At 35.1% G+C, this 23452-nt stretch overlaps 1 protein-coding gene across 1 annotated transcript in view; it reads right to left on the bottom strand.

Annotated features, from left to right (window-relative positions):
• Positions 1-9912: 9912 nt before the first annotated feature.
• Positions 9913-23452, bottom strand: part of CDC25_1 (cell division cycle- protein) — a 34905-nt gene continuing 21365 nt past the window's right edge. The window contains exons 10-12 of the mRNA XM_051216676.1: positions 21648-22224; positions 18462-19198; positions 9913-15458 (exon numbers count right to left, since the gene is read on the bottom strand). Coding sequence (XP_051065271.1) covers positions 15162-15458; positions 18462-19198; positions 21648-22224 — 1611 coding nt within the window. The 3' untranslated portion in view covers positions 9913-15161. The remainder of the gene's footprint in view (positions 15459-18461; positions 19199-21647; positions 22225-23452) is intronic.

The raw sequence follows: 23452 nt of genomic DNA, 5'->3' as shown, positions 1-23452 counted from the left end.
GTATTTGGAGATCATTCATTAGTCAATGAATTTCAGAATCCAATATCAAGTATGTTATATAAGTACTATATCAGTTTCTCTTGGTGCATTACAATGATCAAAGGATTAGATTGCTAGTAAGATTCATTGGAGGTTTACATTTGAATATATACTTCATCGTTTCATAGAGACCATATTTGAGTAAACTATAAACTGCTAAATCATTTAGAAATTCTTCTTAGTTGACCAGTTTCATTCTGATCATCCTTGGAGTTGAACATTAACACCGTTGGATTCCAGTCGGCTCAGTGGTCTAAAGATTAAGCGTTTGCATGCGAGACTGATAGTTCCTGTGTTCGAATCTTGCGGTGTGAGATCGTGGGTGCGCACTGCTGAGGAGTCTCATACTAGGACGAAAAGGCTGTCCAGTGGTTCCAGGTTTTCCATGATGGTCTAACTTCCATTGAATCATAAATTCAACTATAAAAATTATATATATATATATATCAAGTGTCTGAAGTGACTAATCTTGTAAATAGGGTACTCACATTGTGTATAAAAGATTCTCTTGTATTATTAACCTTAAACTCACCTTATATTCCAGTCAGTTTATTAGTGAGACAAAATAAATCTGAGTTATTTACACAGTGTGTTTATAATTAGTCATTCAGTCAAGTATTCATCAGAACCATGTATTCATTTAACTTAGTTAGTTGAAGTTAGACATTAACACCGTTGGATGCCGGCTCAGTGGTCTAGTTGGTTAGGCGCCTGGCGCGAGGCTGATAGATCCTGGGTCCAAATCCCGCGAGGCGAGGTCGTGGATGCGCACTGTTGAGGAGTCTCACAATAGGACGAAACGGCCATCCAGTGCTTCCAGGTTTTCCATGGTGGTCTAGCTTCAACTGGCTCATGATCTCAACTGTTGAAATCATTTAACTTACATTAAAATATTTAGGGATTTGAATATCATTTGTTATAATTCTCTCTTATTACGACTCAGATATTTTTGTTGATCAGTATTCTTGGACACTACTTCACTTGACAAGTCCCCAAATCAGAATACGGTTCAGTCAGTCAGTCAGTCAGCTACAACGTAGGACCAGGCACATATGTGCATCGGTCCAAGTTGCCATACCTCATTAGCACAGCAAGATGAACACCGGATTCATAAGAATGGTTAGGTCAAAGGTGGTAATATATAGGAGAAAGATTTCAATAAGGATATAGTATAGGAAGAAAGAATTAGTTCGTAGAAAGAAAGATATGAAGTGATTTTAATCTCTTAGTTTAAGGGAAGGGAAAACGGTTGAACAGGAACGAAATTATATTCCAAATAACAAATGTAGATGGAAGTAGGAAGCATAATGAGAGAAACGTTAGTATATTTATAGTTTTTTTACATGAGAAGATTCTAGAGTGTTCTCCAAGTATTGACTAGCATTGATTGGATAAGATATAGCCAGCCAGCGTGCATCAACACAATCGTGCACATGATGTGTTTTAATCCAATCTATATCCCACTAACATCCAATACATATTCCATTATTCCATTGGTCATTAAGGCAATTAATCATTATCTTGAAATGGAAGTGGCCAAAGTCAGAATGAACAATAAACCAAATGATAGTTTTAAACTTGTTATATTGACTTTCTGAAATTCATCATTTATAGAAGATAAATCTCTCGAAATGGAAACTTTTACTGGTCAACTATTCGCACTTTAAGGAAGTCAACTTATATTTGTGATCAAAAGAAGTTCTACGGAGATTGTAGTAATTTCAATAGTTGAGATCATGAATCAATTGAAGCTAGATCACTATGGAAAATCTAGAAGAACTGGATGGCCGTTTCGTTCTATTGTTGAACTCCACAGCAGTGCACATCCACGACGTCGCCTCATAGGATTCGAAATCAGGACAAGTATTTCTATATATGAACTTCAATCATCTTGAAATTCATATATCATTAAATAACATCTAAACCAATAAAATCACTCCAATCAATCTAAGACAAATCATGCATTAATGATCTGTTCATATTCATTTCCCTACTATACATTGAATTCAATGACATAATTTCAATAGAATATATAAATTATAATGTCTCACTTATAAACGATTGTCATTTCCTATGAATAACTAACTTATTTTTCAACCCTTACATACAAACTTGACTTATTATAATGGAATAATATGATTTGACCGACTATATATAGGTTGCAGGTCATAATAGTTATACTTTGCTCATGAGTTCAATCTGTGAAAATACTTTGCTTTATTCAGTTCATTTATGATTTAGTTCATGTAAAAAATATGAAGATGAAATCTATGTGGACTGATTTAAGGGTTATTCCAATGACCTGTAATAATAATAACAATGATAATTAATAGAGAAGAATAGATAAATCACGAATTATAAGCAAAGATGGATAATGGCTAGCAGTGGAATCCAGGACGCGCGTTTCGTCCTGTTTGGGACTCGTTAGCTGGATGTGCCTTAATTTACAAGCATTATAAGCATTATAATGCTTGTAAATTAAGGCAATATCGAGGCATACGCACAGTATGCACATATGCCAATAAGAGACTGATCAATTTCAGTCCAAAAACATCAATGGGAAGGTTCAAGTAAAACAATATCAAGTGAAGTAAATCACGAATTGATTGAGATGTTGAACCGATTGGTGTACAGTATTTTCGTCTTATTGTGAGGCTCCTCAGCAGTGTGCATCCATGATCCCGTTAGTGGGGTTCGAATCCAGAACCTTCAGTCTCGCATGCGAACGCTTAACCTGCTAGACCAGTGAGCTGGCATCCAACGATGTTAATGTCTAACCTTAACCAATCCATGAATTGTTAATGCGTTACATTTGAAAAATTTCAATTATTAGTAACCCAGTTGAATATTACTATAATTGTACATCTTCTATAGTGAAACTGTTGACAAGTATATGTATATGTACTTTTATTGATGGATAGTAACTGTTTTTAGATTAAAGGTTAGCTGTACAGATGAAAATAAATAAGAGATGATCAATCAAAGGAAATAGAGAAATGTTAGTAAAAGCAGACTGAAACTTGGAGAACTACTACAAACATCATTAAAAAGATGAAAGTATTTATAAAAAATTGTCTACGGATACCATCAGCAACAGCATACTGTGGGAGAGAAAAAACCAACCTCTATCGGAAGAGGAAATTAGGAAAAGACAGTGGAAGTGAATAAGACACATACTGAAGAAATCATCAAATTGCATCACGAGGTTATCCCTAACTTGCAATCCTGAAGGGAAGTGGAAAAGTGGAAGAACAAAGAACACACTACGTCTAGAATTGGAAGCGGACATGAATAAGATGAATGGCGACTAGAAAGGATTGCCCTGAACAGAATTTGATGAAGAATACTCATGACCAAATCCTCAGACCAAATCGCAGCACTACGGATCATTGTGGAATAGAATTTATCAATCTACATCAACTTCATTGACTACGAGAAAGCATTTGTTAGCGTGGACAATACCCCTTCAACACTACGGCGTACCTGAGAAGATAGTCAATATCATACGGAATTCCTATGATGTATTAAACAGCTCACAGATTCATTCTAGGTAAAGACCAGTGTCAGGCAAGGTTGCTTACTCCCACTCTTTCTCTTTCTCCTGGTGATCGACTGGATCATGAAGACGTCAACATCTTGGGTAAGGATGGGATACAATGCACATCTAGGATGCAGCTGAACGATCTAGACTTCTCAGATGATCCGGCTCTTCCATCGCACACGCAACAACAAATGCAGGAGAAAACGACCAGTGTAGCAGCAGCCTCAGCAGCAGTAGGTCTCAATATACACAAAGGGAAAAGCAAGATCCTCCGATACAACACAGCATGCACCAATCCAATCGAAATTGACCGAGAAGATTTGGGAACTGTGAAAACCTTTACATATCTGGGCAGCATCATTGATGAACGTGGTGGATCTGATGCAGATGTGAAGGCGCGGATCGGCAAATCAAGAGCAGTATATTTACAACTGAGAAACATCTGGAACTCAAAGCAACTGTCAACCAACTTCAAGGTCGGCGGGCTATGCTCCATTAGGAGTGTTATGGATGCTGAGGAATAATGTGCCAATCATTATCATGTTAAGTCTAATGATGCCCTTGGACGTTAAATGAACATTTCCTATTGGCCGTTATTTATTTCATTCGTTAAATATTGTACAGATGTTGTTTTCTATTTTTATGGTACGATGTGGTCTGTTTGGTTAGTATATAAATAGAGTATTTTTGAAATATAATGATTCATAACTCAGAGGCTGTGACTTGCGTTCTAGACTCAACTGGCTGGGGTAGACAGGGAAGCGGGACCAATCGGGACTCTAGGTCGTTCACTACGTGTTTTCCGTGTCACTGTAATCGATCGATATAAACGCTGCGCATCTAACCTGCAGTCCACACGTTACAACAAGGAGTAATAGGCGTAAGTGGTTGTACCTAAATAAATGGTCGCTTTGGTTGTCAGAAGGGGCATCGGCCTCGCGACTTCCGAAGGAACTCGGCTTTCATCATGAGGCGTCATAACTCTTCTAAATGAAGACCTCACTCCCAGGGCAGAGTTTAAAAGGTTTGAATAATTTTTTCTGGTTAGCGTTTTTTTAGCGAGTTAGTTTTCTACGGGATGGGGACGCTAACCCCATGCCCAAACCTCCTCCTTTATCCGGGCTTTGAACCGACAGTAATCCCGGGAGGAACTCCAGGCGGAGTTAAATTGAGTTATAGTATCATTGAAATATTCACAATCTCAAATTTTATCATCCTGGTACTCAGTTGTTTGAAATCTTATAGTAACTATATCAGATAGACGTTTTTCTTTAATTAGGCTAACTTCATTAACTTTTATACGTATTATTGGTTATTCCGAAGGAATCTTAAAGTAGTGGATGATCGTTTTGTTCTGGTATAAGACTCGAGTAGAATCTAAACTAAGGTTTAGACTGAAGAGTATCTGTTTAGATAGTTTATATATGTGCTATTGCCCAGTTTGAGACCAAAAACAAGATGATTAAAGAATTGTTGGTTCTAGATTTCATTATAAATATAAATGTACATCAGTACGTAAACATATATTAGCCACCCAGTTATTCAATCAATAATTGTTTAATCCATAATAGATGATGTACAGATTCGTTCGAAAGATAATATTTGGTTGCATCATAACACACAGTGTTTGGAATCCTAGAAGAGTGCTTCAATGCACAATCAAAAATGCACAATTCCCGTCAATACAAGCAACACAATCAAAGAGGGGAACAAATGAATATGACTGCCGCCAAGACTAAGTATCAACTAAAAGAACATAAATACAGTTCAGGAAGAAACATGAAAATTCAGTGAAAGTGTAAGGAAAGTAAAAACTACAATAAAATACAAATATTACCATCTCAAATGGAATTAAAAAGACTAATAAAATATACACCTGAAGGAATCAATATGAACAAGTTGCAAGTGTATACATGGAGGGATTTTCGCACACAAAACTTTCAAAATGGATCTTACACCGACCCACAAAACACCTTCATACAATACAAAGCCACTTCGATACCTTTGGTCATGGTTTATTCTGTAACACAATCTACACTAGAGGAGTAAGTAGGACATACAACAGTACGCGTACTCGTTCTGCTTACATTGGTATAACAAGGAACTACTGCATTCTAACTAATTAGTTATTTGTACGAACAGTTACCGTTTTGACCTTTCTGTCGTTATCTGTTTCGCAGCCTTCCACCACTCTGAAGGGCCACCTTTCAAGGGTCGAAATTTCCGAAGCCACAATTACTACATCTCCCTTCTGGGAATTGTGATATCCAACTAACCATTTTTGACGTGTTTGTAGAGACGATAAATATTCTGTTAACCACCTTCTCCAAAGCACGCTAACATCTAAGATCCTATTAATAGTTTAGATATATGGATATTTCACTAAACTTTTATTGTGTTGAAAATATCAGACATTCGGTTATTGATGCTACAATACACTCATTGTATAGTTGATACCATTCAGTTTATACATTTGTAGAATATTATTATTATTAGGATGATGGTTGGAGATAGTCAACAGGAAACCCTCAGCCTAGGTTTCGTGCTATCTGACACTCATCAGCAATGTATACCTTGTAACCTTGGGGGGAATGATGCTCTTTGACGGATTCCATCCTGTGTCACCTAACTTTACATTCAAAGACGTTACCACTGAGATATCTAGGCGGCGACTAACCTCCTGTAGGACTGAGATGTATTCACCATTGATTAATCACTGAGTGGTGATTATTGTCATGTGTATCAGGTCCTTTTTAGTATAGATTGAATGCTATCGACAAAGCTGCGATTTGGCCTTTAGTCTATGTAACTCGACATTGCGTGCACTATGTTGAGATAAGATGATGGTTGGAAGTAGTCGTGATACTTGGCACTCGTCAACAGTGTGTACCCTGTAATCTCGAGGGGCCCAAAATGCCTTGGTACGGCCGAAAGTGGGGAGAGTCAGCTTTCTCGCACCATGAGTACTGTTTACGAAATTGAGAAGATGAAAAGTGAATGTCCGGTGCTTTAATCGGGTTGGTGGATACGGAGGATTCACCTAGGTGAGTCGGAAAACCCTGATTCCAAACTAATAGTGCACATTGGCTTCAGTATCCTGAAGTAACAAATAGCGTATGAACCTATTGTTGGTCACCGGCTACCATGTGACTGCATCTCCTTACGTTGCTCCACTATTTTGTGGATCAGAGCTTTAGATCGAATGCTCCCGGTGTCGTCCCCTAAGCAAACCACCTGCTTCAGTTTGAGCACCCTGGCAGTATCCCGGCCTTCACACAAATCGAATGATTCATGTGGCGCATACCTATTTGGTGTCTCCAAGTACCAGTATCTGTGTTAAAATAAATAAATAAACTTGCGGGAACTGATGCTCCCTGACGGATTGGATCCTTGTATCACCTAGCTTCACAGTCAAAGACGTTATCACTGAGTTATCCGAGCTTTGACTAATCTCCTATAGGACTGAGATGCATTTACAATTGATTGACCACCAAGAAGGAATTGGCATACATGACATTGGATATTGCAATTTGGTCGATAGGATTCTATCCGAACTAAGAAAGACCTGGCATAAATGATATTAATCATCACCCAGTGATCAATCAGTCCTATAGGAAGTCAGTCGAGGCTCGGATAGCTCAGTGATAACGTCTCTGAATGTGAAGCTAGGTGACACGAGATCGAATTCGTCAGGGAGCATCAGTTCTCTCAAGATTACAGGTACACCTTGCTGACGACTGCCAAGTAGCACGAAACATAGGTCCAGTGTTTCCTGTTGACTACCTCCAACTATCATCTTATCTCAACATCGTGCATGCAATGTCAAGTCACCTAGACTGGTGGCTATATTGTGACTTGGTCGATAGGATTCGATCCACACTAACAAAGACCTGACATACATGACATTAAACACCATCCAGTGATCAATCAATTATTATTATTATCACTATAGATTAAACTAAAGTTTGCATAATATTTACAATTCACCAATTTACAAGCGTATACACACACACACACACCTTACAAAACAAGCAAACAAACAACCAAACATGAACATCTTAAAAAAAGGTTTATCTAATATAATATCAATTACAAAAGTCTTTAAAAAAAAAACTTGAATAAACTTGTATTATAGTTGGCCAAATTCAATGAAATAAAGAAAAATATTTAAAAAGAAAGAAAAAAAGAGAAAAAAGAAAGAAAAAAGGAGAAAGTGAAAAGAAAAGAAACAAAATTGTTCTTTCTTATCTCTTATCAATACCATTTACATTGTATAAATGATATTCAAGTGTAACATCATTCGTTTTGTTTTATTAACCTTAAACTGAACATTATAGAAATTAATCAATAGAATGAATTGACCTTAATTTACTGATGATTTGATAAATCGTTATATTCATATAGAATTAAGTAATAAGAAGAAAAACAAAGAGAGAAAAGAAAAGAAAAGGGTGAGATGATATAGAGTCTCTCTCTCTATAGGTTTAAGGTAGATAGATGTCGGTGGTGTGATTTCGTGGATTCTTTGAAGTTGGATTTCAGTCCAATTCAGTGGTCTAGAGGTTGAGTGTTCGCTTACGAGACCGATAGGTTTTAAGATTGAATCTCACGTTACGGTATCATCGATGTGCATTGCTGAGAAGGATGAAACGGCTGTTCAATGCTTTCATGTTTTCTATGGTGGTCTAGCTTCAATTAAATTATGTTCTCAACTATAGAAATGACTAAAATATCCACACAAAAAACACCCTTCTGATACTAATCAACATATGCTCACTAGTATCTGACTTCAAGAGGTATTTCTTGGAGTTCAAATGAGAAGCAGTGACCATTGGAGATCAACCACGTCTGTTGTGTGATAGTAATTCACTGAAGATAATAGTGGATGTGTCACTCAATTTCATGGATTAGTTGAAGTTAAACATTAACACTGTTGAATGCCGGGCCATCTCAGCGGTCTAGAGGGTTAAACGTTCGTGTGAGAGACTGATAGGTCTTGGGATTAAATCTCACGATGCAGGATCATGGATGCCGATTGAGGAGGAGGACGAAAAGGCTGTCCAGTGCTTCCACGTTTTTCATGGTGGTTTAGCTTTAGTCAACTCATGAATTCAACTATTAAGTTATTAAAATCTTCACAAAACCCCCTTCTGAAAATAATTTAGTTGAAGAGATTTTGTGAAGATTGATTTAATTATTTAAGTTATATTCATCACAGATTGATTTCATTTAGAGTATCATTAAAACAAGAAAGAATTAAATATTTGCTATTATACTAGTATGGAGCTCTTCTGAAATATACAAATTGATTAGAGTGTAAGATATGCTAATGAATACGAATCCAGCGATTATAATGGTTAGGCTTTCACTGTGAAGTATTGGATTTGTCTCTCAGTAGGGTTGTAAGTATAGACTGCTAGAGTCCAATACAGGGACAAAACAGTTCAATATTATTTTGTTTTCAGTGATACGTCAACTAAAATATGAATACAACTTACAAAACGTGAAATACTTTCTATTATAGTGTTATTTGGATTTAAATAGTTATGGACAATTAAGTTTGCTTTATAAACAAAGATGGATTGTGGCTAGCAGTGGAATCCAGGACGTGCGTTACCTCTTAATCGGGACTCGTAGGCTGTATGTACCTGAACCTCAGAGTTGATATCCCCTCTCGGACTCAACCTCAGTATCGTTCGCTTCAAACGCCATCGCGTTATTCAGTCAGCTACTAAGTCTTGATAGCAACGTGCTTGTGTAACGGGGTGAAGTTTAATTCACTTGGTATTGTTTGCTTTTATCTTCCACTGCTAGACACTATCCACCTTTGGTTATAAAGCTCGAGGCATTCCGCACAGGATGTACGTATGCCATCAAGAGACTGATCAATTGCAGTCCTAAACAACAATCGGAAGATACAAGCAAAGAATACCAAGTAAATTAAGTTTACTTTCACATATTAAACACAATGCTCAATAATTGTCAGTAATGGTAGAGTTCAACCGCTTAGGCAAGAAATGAAATCATTCAACTAAGAAATATAACATCATAGCACAATTATTTTAAAGTGAGATTACCAATGTTACGTAATAGGAAGTCTGTTTTTTCATAGATTACATATCAAACGATACTCACCAACAAAGTATATCTATTACGTTTAGAAGGAATTTATTTGAACCCAACTAATTCAACTCCGGATCGGTTGAAGTTAGACATTAACACTGCTGGATGCCAGTTCACTGGTCTAGAGGTTAAGCGTTTGCATACGAGATCGAATGTCCTGGGTTCGAAACCCTTTGATTCGAGATCATGAATGCACACTGCTGAGGAGTCCCGTACTAGGACGAAACGACGATCCAGTGTTTCCAAGTACTCAATAGTGATCTAACTTTGATCGACTCATCAATTCAACTATTAAAATTAATACAATGTCTAAAAACTCCCATTTTGATCATAAATTATTCACTGCCTACAACTGTATTCTTATTAGTTACATAATCATTGGAAGTTGTCGAAGAATAATACAAGTTAACCATTGAACTACATTATCATCGTTCTGGTTTAAATTCAATGCGATCTGGATTTTATTTTATTTTTAAGAATTAAACTATTGAAAAGTATTCTTCACTTGTACTTTCTAAAGTCGGGCCATCTAAATGACCTTGATTCGAACATTTTCTATGAGTACCATCATATTGTAACACAGATACAAGATCGATAGTTGATACATCTAACTGAAATAGACTTCTTAAATTAGTCAATAATAATTCATCGTGTATAAGAGAGAAAGGAGTGATTACTTTCTATTTTGAACTAATAAAAAAAGGGAGGTAGTCGACTGAAAACTCTGTATGATATCAATATCTTCTTAGTTGGTATTTATCACCATCCTTCATCTATTTGATGTTTAGTGTTGAATTAGAACTCATGTCATTCAGCAGCATTATACGAGATGCCACTACTGATCTATTTAGGTTAAAACTGACCTCGTGTAGGAAGGTCAGTCAGTAACAACGTAGAACTTCGTACGTACGTACATCAGTTCGAGTTGCCATACCACATTAGCACACAGATACAATTGTCAATTCAAATCCCACTGTGGTAGAGGTAGTAAGAGTATAAGCAATTGGAAAGATTAGGGTTTGAAGGTGTTATTCAAGGAGTATAATCTAGTGAATTAAATTTGGAAAGAGAAAAAAGAAAGGGACATGAAGAATTCAGATGAGAATATAGGAGAACACAAAGAGTGGATGCACCTGTGCCATTGCAAATGATTTTGAGCCATGTCATCCGTGTAGGAAGATCTATTACAGTGATTGGACATTTATTAATAACCGATTTGGTTCATCTAATCATTTATACATCTATGTTATACAAAAAATCTAACTTCGTTGCATACTTACTTAATCACTGTCATCCCTTAAACGATGAGATTAAAATTGCTTGGTACCTTTCTTTCTGTAAACTAATTCTTGTATTAAATCCTTATACACAATCTTTCTTTTATAAGTTACTATCATTGAAGTGACTACTTCTATAAACTTGGTGTTGATCTTGTTATGCTAATGGGGTGTGGCAACTTGGACCGATGCACATACGTGCCTGGTCCTACGTTGTAGCTGACTGACTAAGTTTTGTTCAATTTTCAATGTGAAAATAAGCTTGTTAGAAAACGACTTGTGTTGGAGAGATCTAAAAAATTCCTAGAAAAAGAACAGACGAGGCTCTGAAAACACTGACAAGCATGTTATCCAATCAGAGTTTAGCAGAAATTTTGACAAAAACATCTAGAAAGTGAAAAGTCACATATCGAGTTTATGATCGGATGATTACTTACACTGCTACTATGTTTAGTAGCATTGCAGAATTTTCCGGAAACCCAAGGACATCTAAAATACTATAAAAATCCTAAGTTTTCTGTACATTCACGAATCTTTTGAAGTAAAACAGTTTCTTCCATATTTCGCGTCTTTTCTCTCGTGTTCAAGTCGCTGTGTAGATCTAGCCTGGAGATTACCAGAATAACTTAAGAACCGAATCAAATGTTCAATTAAGAGACTTATCAATTTGTTAAATCAACTTAGTAAATATATATTTCATGTTAATCCAACTGTTATATTTTAAAATGCACTACATATATACAATTGTAACTGTAACTTAGGAGAGTTTACTTACGAAACTAACTTTACAACTATAAAGTAATCCTAAGTCGCATTCAATATGAAACAGTATGCCTCCGACCTAAAGGCCTGACCTACAAGGCAGTGGAACGACGTCAGGAGATACATTCTCATGGTAGCCGGTCACCAATGATTGTTTCATATGCCATTTGTTCCTTCAGGATACTGGAGCCCATGCGCACTCCTGTTTTGGAATCAAGTTTTTCCAACTCCCCTAAGTGTATCTTCCATATTCACCAACCCGGTTAAAGCACCGGATATTCACTTTTCGTTGTCTCAATTTCGTAAACATCCCCGCCGCGAGAAGGCAGTGAGCAGTACTTCCGTGGCAGTTTTTGTATACGCACGGCATTTCGTGGAGAGTGGATCCACCCCACCCTCGACCGTACCAGAGCATTGGGGGGGGGAGGGCACTGAATTGACTAAACATTATTTCTCATAAAAAATTCAGCGAGGTACACACACGTCACTTACTAATAACAAGATGACCAACTAATCTGAATTCTAGTATTTTAATGTGAAAAAAAACAAAAGTCAATAAAAAGGGTAACAAATAGAATCTATGCATTTGTATATGAATATTTATGTATAGAGTATTAGTAATATTTTTTTTCAATGAATAATGTTAGTGAATAAAATGAAAATACAAACGCGTACACACACACACACACACATCGTCGTACATTGAGGGAGGGTTTAAGGAACTCAGAAGAGGAGGAGTAGGTGTAGGAGGAGGAAAAACGTGAAAAAGCATGTCATAATTAGAAATGCAAGATGAATAAACATACAGATTTAATTATAGTACACCATAAATATGTATGTAAATAGAAATTACATACATATATCACTACGGTACAGTAAAATAACGAGAGAGGAAGAAAAACACAGCAACAATTTAGATGAGGACTTATTATTATTCAAAAAAAAAAGAAAACTCTCTAAAAAAAAACACAACAACAACAGATAAACTGTTACATCATTTTAATTTATATCCAGCGGTGAATGTAAACACACACACACAGTCAATCTAAGAAGGCAAACGATTTTTAAAAAAAAAGAAAGATATTGGGTAAATTTAACAAATGCCTAAACAGAATCAATCATTATCAATGACCCATCTCTGTAAATTACGTGTAATAGATTGTTGTTTGGTTTTCTTAGAAAAAAAAGTGTTTTACATGTAGTAGTACATACACATCTATCTATCTATAGGTATGGAAACCAAATGTTTATTTCTCAATATTAAACAAAAAACCCCCTACCCATTAGCTGAAAATGATACATTGTATATGATGGATTTAAGATTATTTTAAGTAATGAATATTCATATAAGTAGTAAACTATTATAAGTAGTACAAGTAAAAGACACTAATGTCATGTTGTATTAGATTAAAATATGAAAAAACAAAGGCACAATTACTTTTTTCCCCCTCTAATTACTCATATAAAAATACAGAAATGGGGATAATTCACACATACAAACAAACAATTTATTGAGTACATCTAATGTATATATACACACATATATGTAAATGTAAGAGTATCGATGTAACAATATTGAGTGATATCAATGATTTGTAAATAGATCCTGACCAATATATCATGGATAACATCAACAGTATTGTATGATGAACAATAATACTATCGAAAAAGGTGACCATTAACAAAACATTTTAATAACAAATATAAACTGACTGATAGATTACCACAGATTTATTTAAAAGGAGAAGATAGGAAATCGTATACACGATTTTGTGTGCCAGCTAGTGTGTGTGTATGTATGTATGGATTAATGTATAAACAAAAGTGAGAATATAAGAAATGCTTTTTTTTTCTTTTTTCAAGTGACAAAAAAAAAGTTGGGGGTGGAGGTGGGGAACGAAAATTTGCAACCATATCAAGATATCAATCAGATGAAACATACCTCTATAACACATAGTCATAGAAACACAATCTTACAAAAGATTCAATTAACGAGTTCATAGAAATCATGAAAAAGTACAAAGTTTCTAGACCAAATAGGGCAATTAACTAATGAAGAACCGGACAAGAGAATGAAACAAATAAACATACAAACAAACTGGTTATATAATATAAAATTTTAATGTAAAACATAAACATCATAGAATATTCAACCTTTCATCATTATTGAATATTCAATGAAATAAGTAGTCAAAAAATTATAATATAACCTCATAAATTGTTGCATAATGTTGGTTATTGTGCATATTTTTTCTAATACCATACCCAAACATTATTATTATTATTAGCTACCTTATAATAGATGGGTACGTCTTTTTCATAAACAAAATGATAATATACGAAGGGGGACAAGAGAGAGAGAGAGAGAGAGAGAGAGAGAGAGAGAGAGAGAGGAGATAAGATCGGACTACAATCACATTATTATTATTATTATTACCAACATTATCTGAACAAAGAAGACAAAATACACAACTAACACACACACACACACACAACATCAATTCATGTGATTAAAAATAGAATAACAAATTGATAAGTAAACAAAACAAAACAAACAAAAAAAATAATAAAACTAAATTGAGAAAGGGAAAACAATCACACGAATAAAACAAAAAAAAAATTACCGTAATTTATGTGTAAACGATCATTATAGGATATGCGTTAGAGAGAGAGAAAGGGAGAAAAGTACACAGAGTCGAAAGATCAACTTAAAAGAACAAACAAGATGACAAGGAAAATATTGGTTTGTTGTTGTTGTTCATGAACAGGTATAAGATGGCGGTGGAAGAGTGGAATTTAGGTGGGGGGTAGTGGTGGTGGTGGTAGGGAAGTTGGGCACATTATTACAAATAACTATGTTTATTATCTATATTTCATTGATACAATACATTGTTATGACTTAATGAGTTAAGAGTGTAAGAGATAGATAGATAGATAGACAACATATGTATATAAATAGATCAGGTGGAAATTCATTTCATCAAGTGTTCTTTCTTCTTTTTGCTTTTTGTTCTGTGAGGCACTGATTGAATAATAACTGATATACATAAATGTAAAACATTATTGTGTTATTAATAAATATTGATGATGATCATGATGTAACAAAAAAAATAAAAGAAAAACAACCAAAAAAACAAAGTCACAAGCAATACCAAATGCTTTGTCATTTTTTTTCTATGAATAATACCATAAATAATAATGCTAATTATCATAATAATACGTAACAAATTGAACACCCATTAACACAGAAAGGGTATAGAGACACACACATACATACATAAATACAGAAACATGTAAAGTGAATGATATATGTGAATATTTGTCAGTGGATTAATCGGCAGTGAGAGAATAGGGACCGGTCCTAGGGCTAATATCTTGATCACAAAAAAGCATTAGAATCTGGATTGTTAATATCAATATTAACCATCGGAACTATGATTATTGACAGTTGTAACAACAGTATTAGCAGGGGTAGTAGCAGTAGTAGTAAGAGGAAGAGAAGAACTGGCAGAAGAATTATTAATAGTTGTGGCATTTATTCCAATTAATAAATGATTTGATTCACTACTTGGTATATTATTATTATTATTATGGTTGGTGTTAAAATCACATCTCATCATATTGGATGATGATAATTGTGAAATGGAATGAATAGTAGCCGATGAAGTTGACTGAGATCCATCAGCATTTAAACCTTTCAAACGAGAAGCTAGTGACTAAAGGTATGAAGAAAAATATAAATAGATACAATAAATACAGAGAATATAAGAACATAAAGCTATATATATATATATATATATATATATATATATATATCGCGTTTAAGAAAAATTTGACCATGCCTAACAATTGAGTTTAAGACGCGTGTTTCGTCCTGTTTGAAACTTATCAGCAAGATGTACCTGCATTCCAGTCTTGATAGTCGCACTGAGACAACTCAAGACTATATCGAGTTTCACACTGCTAGCTAAAACTTGTAACTACAGGTAACCATCGAAGCAATCCACTAAGGATATATGCGGTACTTACATATGCCTGCTACCCTTCATGGAGGAGCATTAGCCGCTCACAAGAATTCTCCATTTAACTCTGTTCAGGGCAATCCTTTCCTGTTGTTATTCATCCTTTCCATTACTACCTCCTATTCCCGACGCAATATGTTTTTTGGTCTTCCTCTTTTCCACTTTCAGGATTCCAAGTTAGGGATTGCCTTGTGATGAAATTTGGTGATTTCTTTAATATATATCCTATCCACTTCCACTGTCTTTTCCTAATTTCTTGTTCAGATGGAAGTTCGTTTGTTCTTTCCCACAGTATGCTGTTGCTGATTTTATCCGGCCAACGGACATTGAGTTTCTTACGTAGACAAATTTTTATAAACACTTGTACCGTTTTGATAATGGTTGCAGTAGTTCTCCACGTGTAAACATTATATATTTGAATACGTTTAAACGACTAGTTGACATATATTTTATAAGCTAGAACTAACTTCTTTATTTTTCAAAGAACTGCCATTAACCTGATAATGTTTACTATTTTCCATAAACAAATTCCCATCGACCCCCCATATCTCATAAAGAAAAAATGATCATTCAAAGAAGAATATACTAAGAGTTAACGGTAGATCCATAAAACAATGTTTGATGATTGAATTTTATTGTTCTTTATTGTATACAGAAAAAATGTAGCCCGTCAACAAGAGTTCATGTTAGTTTTAACTGATAAGAATAATTGTGATAACATGTACAGGACTATCTCTTTTCAATCACAAATTGAATATCAAACTTTTCGGCAGTACTCTCTTTTTCATGGGTTTCATCTCGTTAGGAGAATAGTTGTTGAAACGTTGTATATGTTAGTAACTGTACAGTTGAGTTCGTAGTAGAACATTATTCTCTCGCAAACACAATCATAAACATGACACAAATCTAATTCATCATAGAAAGTAAAATACATCACAATGAGAAACAGTGGAACTAAAACATCCTGAAAGCCTTGAAAATAACAAAATAAGATAGAAATTGTTCAGTAGATCCGCGATTTTCAAAACGGAATTATGGATGACCGGGTATCGGTTATCATTTTTCTTGATGAAATTTCACCTTATGGCTAAATTTGGTGGTAATATAGTTGTAGATTGCCTACAGAATAATGGACCATCGAGTAAGAGTATATTATATAGCTGCCATCAATAAATGATATACTGAATAGCCACGGAGTTCGGAGATGTGATTATTTGATAAGTATTAAGGTTAGGAGTATTAATGTAAAGGTAGTGTGACATTTACAATGATACAATCATTTCTAATCTTTATATCATTTGTAACTTAATACTTTTACGCAATGTCTATTTCATTTGCAGAAGTTGTATTCTCATTGGTCGGTCTTAAGGTCGCTATTGAAATAGATCAAGAGCATCAGCACAGTTGAGTTCTAATGTAAGAAACAAATTAGACATGTTAACACAATAACCACAAATCAATTTGTAAAGTACAAGGCTTGTATAACATGAGGACGGTATGGGAAGGAATTTTTAATTATATCCTTACAAACTGAAAACAACATGCCAAAATTAGTATACGAATCTATTAAAACTCGAAATGAATAAAAATAATCGAAATATAGTAATGATAAAGCGATTGCAAGAATAGTCAAATTTTATTATAAAGGCTAAAATCTCTTCAGAAACAGTAACCGCACAACCTTTGATTTTTGATTGTCATGTTCGTAAAATTGCTACATGCTTGAAGGTCATACATTCCGCTACCATAACAACAACGTTTGTACCGATTTCACTTGAGTTGCTTGTCATATCACAAATATCAAGTTACCTGCTATTCCATCTTCTTCCTGTGTTAGCTGTCGAAGTTTGATGTGTTGAATATAATTGGCTGTTGTCAGTTTCGAAGAAAAAAGATCGTATTAGAGTGGCTGAATCATTTTCGTTCCTAGAACTGTACTGGACCCTAATAATAGGACACAGCAATTGGCGACGGGAATGGCTGTTAAAAAGTGTTGCTGATAAGCTTAAACAACAGCTCAAACTGATTGATTTACTTACGTCTGTTACATCTCGTGGAGGACAAAAGGCTGTCAACTAGCACTCTACATCCAACTCTGTCCTATGCAATCCTTTCCAGTTGATATTCATCCTTTCGATTCCCGACACAATGTGTTCTTTGGTCTTCTTCATTTACGTTTCCTTTCAGGATTCCAAGTTATGGCTTGCCACATGATGCAGTGTGTTGATTTCCACAAAGTATGTCCTATCACACTGGATGAAATGTTACCTCATACCCAAATCACTAAGAACACATTACTATCAATATACCTATATGAATTTATGTTTGCTTTCTTATATAAACTATCCATATATAAAAAGCTGTTCTCTAATTGATTAGAAAGTAGGTGGAAATTCACTGAGGTTATTTTCAGCTTACCCCTTAACTATATCTACTACCATCGATCAACTTACTAACTTCAAGAAATTATCTTCGCCCTCCTTATCACCTTACGTATTTAACAAATGAAATATATACTATTGCAATAAACATCAGCATCGATACGTTTCTATTATATACACAAACTCGATGTAAACATGTCAAACAATGAAAGTATTTTGAAATAATGTGAATATACATAGACATATGTGTACATATTGTAAAACTGTTGAAAATACAATGCATAGATCACATAATTTTTATAACAAATCAAATTACCTGAATTTCTTGCAAATGAAGTAGTGCTTCAGTTGGTGTAATTAATTTAATTGATCCATAACAACCAGTAGTCTGTTGTTGTCCATTATTGTTATTACTATTACCACCTTCTAAAGTGTCATGAACAATAGACACGTGTGTAGGACTATTCAATCCTAGTAGAACCCAACGTGCTGACATATTCGGATGAATTTCAAAATCAATATCATTATTATTACCATTACTACTAATAGAAGTGCTATTAGAAGAATTTCTATCACTGGATTCCACAGATCGAAGGATATGATTGTTTAATGCTGAGGACACAGTCATTTTTAACATTCCGACTGATATATGCGGTGGAATGTTATGCGCTAGAAGCCATGATTTACTCGATATAGAAATGGGAATCATAGGATGATAATCTATTCCACTGTTATGCATTTCGTCAATTTCACTAACACCAGCACCAAACGATTGTCGTCTTGTGTCATTCATTGAACTAGTGACATCATTCATCATATCTGACCATCTAGGATCACCAAGTGATGAGAGTTGAGATGATATAAATGGTGGTGGCAGTCTACTGCTACTATTGCCACTGACGCCACCAACAACTCCGCCATTGCCACCACCACTACTACTACCAGAGGGTGTCCAACGCCTGTCAGTTGCTAATGAATTACGATTATTTGAAAAATTTTCGTGTAATTGTGGACTAGAACCTGACCAAGGACTAGATTCCCATAATAAAGAATCTTTAAAAAGCAAAACAAAGAGAGAAAATACACTAGTGCTCATCAAACTTGGGAGGGGGGAAACAAAAAATCCTCACATACCCAAGCAAATAAATAAGCAAATAGAAAGAAGGAACATTAAATACTATAACACTAATGGAAATACATGCACCAATTTAACAACAGCACAATAATTACGGTAAATTTGTTTATTGGCTTATATCATGAAATCACCTTAGACAACCACTGGAAACGAAAGATAAATCTAAATATATTTAGCAGTAATTATGCAACAGTTTAGCAGCTATAAATCTTACGATCCTAACGAGGGTAAGATATAAAATCTGTGGAGTTTAAGTGTGAAGGGTTTGAGGTGCTTAGACGACGATAGTGTGATAGGAAGGTTGCGCAAGAATGTGAATTTCCTCAAACCAGAAATGCAAACCATCAGATATTAATTCAGTGACCTAAAGATTAAGAGCTTTCTGTGAAACTCAATATACTGAGTTTGATTACATACATGGTTAAAAGTAGGCATTCATTAGAAGTCATACAGCAGGATAAAACAGCTATTCAATTGAGATGGTGGAGAAGATTTGTAGCTCAGGTGGATGATTTTGGTGGAGTTTTGTTCTCTGAGCTACAAATCTTCTCCACCATCTCAAAATCATATGAGCGTAATACGCTTCTCGTTGTTCGAAAATGGGAGAATTTCGCCAAAAGGCAGGCTTCCACTCGAGAACAACTATATTTTCTGCATGAGACACGACCAAACCATCCAGCTCAGAGAACAAAACTCCACCAAAAACAGCTATTCAATACTCTTCGTTTTCCAATAGTTTCCAAACTAATGTTTGTTCATCAAATATCGTCACAAATTAATAGGAACCTTATTCAATATTTGTATCAATTAAATGGTTGAAGGTGTTAATGTAGCAATGTGAAAATAACAACAGCTGATAAAAGACGAATTGTGCAAAACAAATGCCAATAAATATATTTGTCAAAATATCATTTATAACAATTTGTGCAAGAATAAAACAACAGTTTATTATTTAGCTAAAACAATAGAATTTCAATCATTAGATGAACACATGTTTAGATCGTGTTTAACCTACTTTACTCCACGAAGCCAAATGGTTGTGGTATACCAGCCATAAGATTGATCAAGCATTACTGGAGAACCCTATTGACTTCACTGGCAGGAAGACTGTTATATTTCAAAGCACATTACCCCGCTACGTGAATATGTTTTCACGAGGGAATAGAAAACCTTCGGGTCTTAGTGTGTGGGCGTCATGACCACATGGGACTAGTATAAGTTATATGCACGTCGGTAACATAAGTTTTGCCTTACAGTCAGTCAGTCATCTACAACGTAGGACCAGGCATATATATATGCATCGGTCCAAGTTGCCACACCTTATTAGCATAACAAGATCAACACCAAATAATTCATAGAAGCAGGGAGAAAGAATTAGTTCATAGAAAGGTATAAGGCAGTTTTAATCTCACAGTTTAAGGGAAGACAAAAAGTGTGTACACCTACGCCGTTTAGATCGATTCTGAGCCACATCACCCAAAGTCTTCAACTACTGGTTATAATAGTGGCGTGGACCCCAACTAAGTAATCTGTATCTACCAACATTGCTCAGAGTAGAAGATAGTGACTTCAAGGATTGATGCCACGTTTTGGTTTGGCCACCACTAACTTCCTTCCAGTGTCCTACACTATCAGCATTACACAACGTGGTATTCAGTGATTGGGTATGCGTAATACATGGCCCAACCATTTCAGTGGATGTAGGTTCACAACATCAACTGATATGCCATCATTATCTAACACCTTGCGTCTCCTGCTTCGGTTTGGGCACCCGGTCAGTATCGCAGCCCTCACACATATCAAACGAGATCTGTGTGGCGCATATGTATTTGGTGCCTCCTTGTACCAATATCTATGTGTTAAATAAATAAATAACACCTTGCGTCTAACCTCACCCGGTGATCTCAGAAGATGAGGGCAATATTTCTAAGACATCCCGACCGTTACTACTATCTTGACGTAGTGGTCGGGTCTGCCTATAGTGATGAACCAATCAAGTTATACTGACTGAAATCGGGAAGTGATAACTATACTCAGACTTCTGACAGCACTCAGGATCAATGAATATACAATAAGTATGCATGTTAACAAATCATTTAATAAGGGTGCTTCAGAACTAAGCCAATGAATGCAAATGAATTTCATAATTTCGTCATTTATTAACCATTCAACAAGAATATCCTTGACGAAAACAAACACTAAAAATATATGTCCGCCGATTCTTCAAAGTACACATTGAATTCAACCTCATAGCTTTCTTTTAACAAATTAATTAAATCGACTATTTCTATTATGATACAACTAAGAAAGAATAGTCATTTATGACAAAATAATTGTTACTATTACATAAATGCCGCTTTCACTTACTCATATTAAAATTTGATTGATCCTGTAGAAAATCAATATTTTCCGAACCATTACTATTATTACCGACTACAGAAATATTTAATGGTTGATTTGTTTTGCTACAACCACTAATCATACTGCCACTTTGTGTTGAAATAGGACACCATGATGATGATAATGCAGAGGTGGACGACACTGATGAACTATTATTGGTAGTCAATAAATTAAATCCACTACAATTAACTGGATTAGTTGTCCCTGTTAAACAATTAGGAATTATGTGTTGTACATTAGTAACCGTTTGACCAATAGTACCACCGCCAACAATCACACCACTACTTGTTAATAACGATGATGGTGTAACAGTGGTAATATTAGTAGTGTTTAAATTTTGAGATGGATTAGATAAATTCGATGAGGACATAGTAATCTGTCGTAGCATACCAGCTTGACTACGTACATGTTTTAATTGAGCCTGTTGAGCATCGATTTGTTGACCAACTTGAAATGCTTGTAACTGTAGTTCATGTATAACAGGATTTGTAGCAAATGGAACATTAGTTGCTGAACGTATATGTGAGAGTTTTTGATTTAAATCCTTTTAAAAAACAAAAATACGAAAGACATTTATGAGTTTGTCTTTGTTTCAGAAGTATCGAAAGATAAGATGTCACCGTGAGTCATTCACTCTTAAGCAACGTAAATTCTGGCATATATCTGCATCGGTCCAAGTTTCCATATTATATCAGTACAGTGAAATGAAATTATCAAGATGGATATCAAAATAATAAACGTGGTAAGTGGAGTGATTTTAACTTATTTTCAATGATGTTAGCCAACATTCCTAACCACTAGATACAATCATAGCGCAAACCCCAGTCAGACAGCCTGTACGTGACAAAATAAACCACGTCAGCAGTCATTCACTTCATAGACTGATACGTCGTATCTTCTAACTTACTCCCACATCGAAAAACAGCTTATCACTGTAGGTGGTGAGCGGGGACAGGTAACACTTGTCCCAACCAACTCAGTCATGAAGATTCACTAATTTATTTGTCAGTTTTCCATTCTGAACCTAGTATTCTGCTTCTAAACTTAGTATTATTTACTGGATGATTCGAAGATGCAAGACCAAGGCTTTGAAGTTCTTAAAGGTCCTGATTAGAGTAATGATAAAAAAACTTAGGAATAAATTGAATTTAACCAAAATGACACTGTACAAACAAGGTAATCATAATTGATAGAAGTTTAAACTAAAAAGAAAATTATCAAACCACAGCAAGTGAAATCAACAAATATGCAGTTGCAAATAATTTAAGCTTAGAGGAAAATGGGGGGGGGTACGTAATCTATGCCAGTGCGCTTGTGATTGTTCTCGAACTCCATACACCACTTAAAGTCACCAAAAATACAGGTCGTGTATACAAGATTATATGCGAATTTAGATTGGTCTACACAAACCGATGTAATTGGAGATGGATTCGAGTCTGTGACCTAGTAGTAGTCAAAAATCGAATGATTTGACCATTAGACCATTGTTGCAAAATCCACAGTTTGTAAATATAATCTAATGTGTGAACAAGTAAATTTAAGTAACCTGAAGTAGTAAGTAATCAAATTTTGTCAATTACAATACTTCTAAATTAAATAGGGAATATAAAAGAAAGATGAAATTTTGTGTTAGTGGGACATAGAATGGATTAAAGCATGCTCAATGCACGTTTGCTTTGGTGCACGCTGATTGGATAATTCTTATTCAATCAGCGTTAGTCAATACTTAGTGAACACTCTAGAAATCTCCTCATGTGAAAAAAAAACTATAA

The sequence above is a fragment of the Schistosoma haematobium genome, chromosome 6, assembly GCF_000699445.3.
Source record: "Schistosoma haematobium chromosome 6, whole genome shotgun sequence".
Lineage (NCBI taxonomy): Eukaryota > Metazoa > Platyhelminthes > Trematoda > Strigeidida > Schistosomatidae > Schistosoma > Schistosoma haematobium.
Note: the sequence above shows the minus strand (reverse complement) of the source record. Positions and strands in the feature narration are given on the sequence as shown.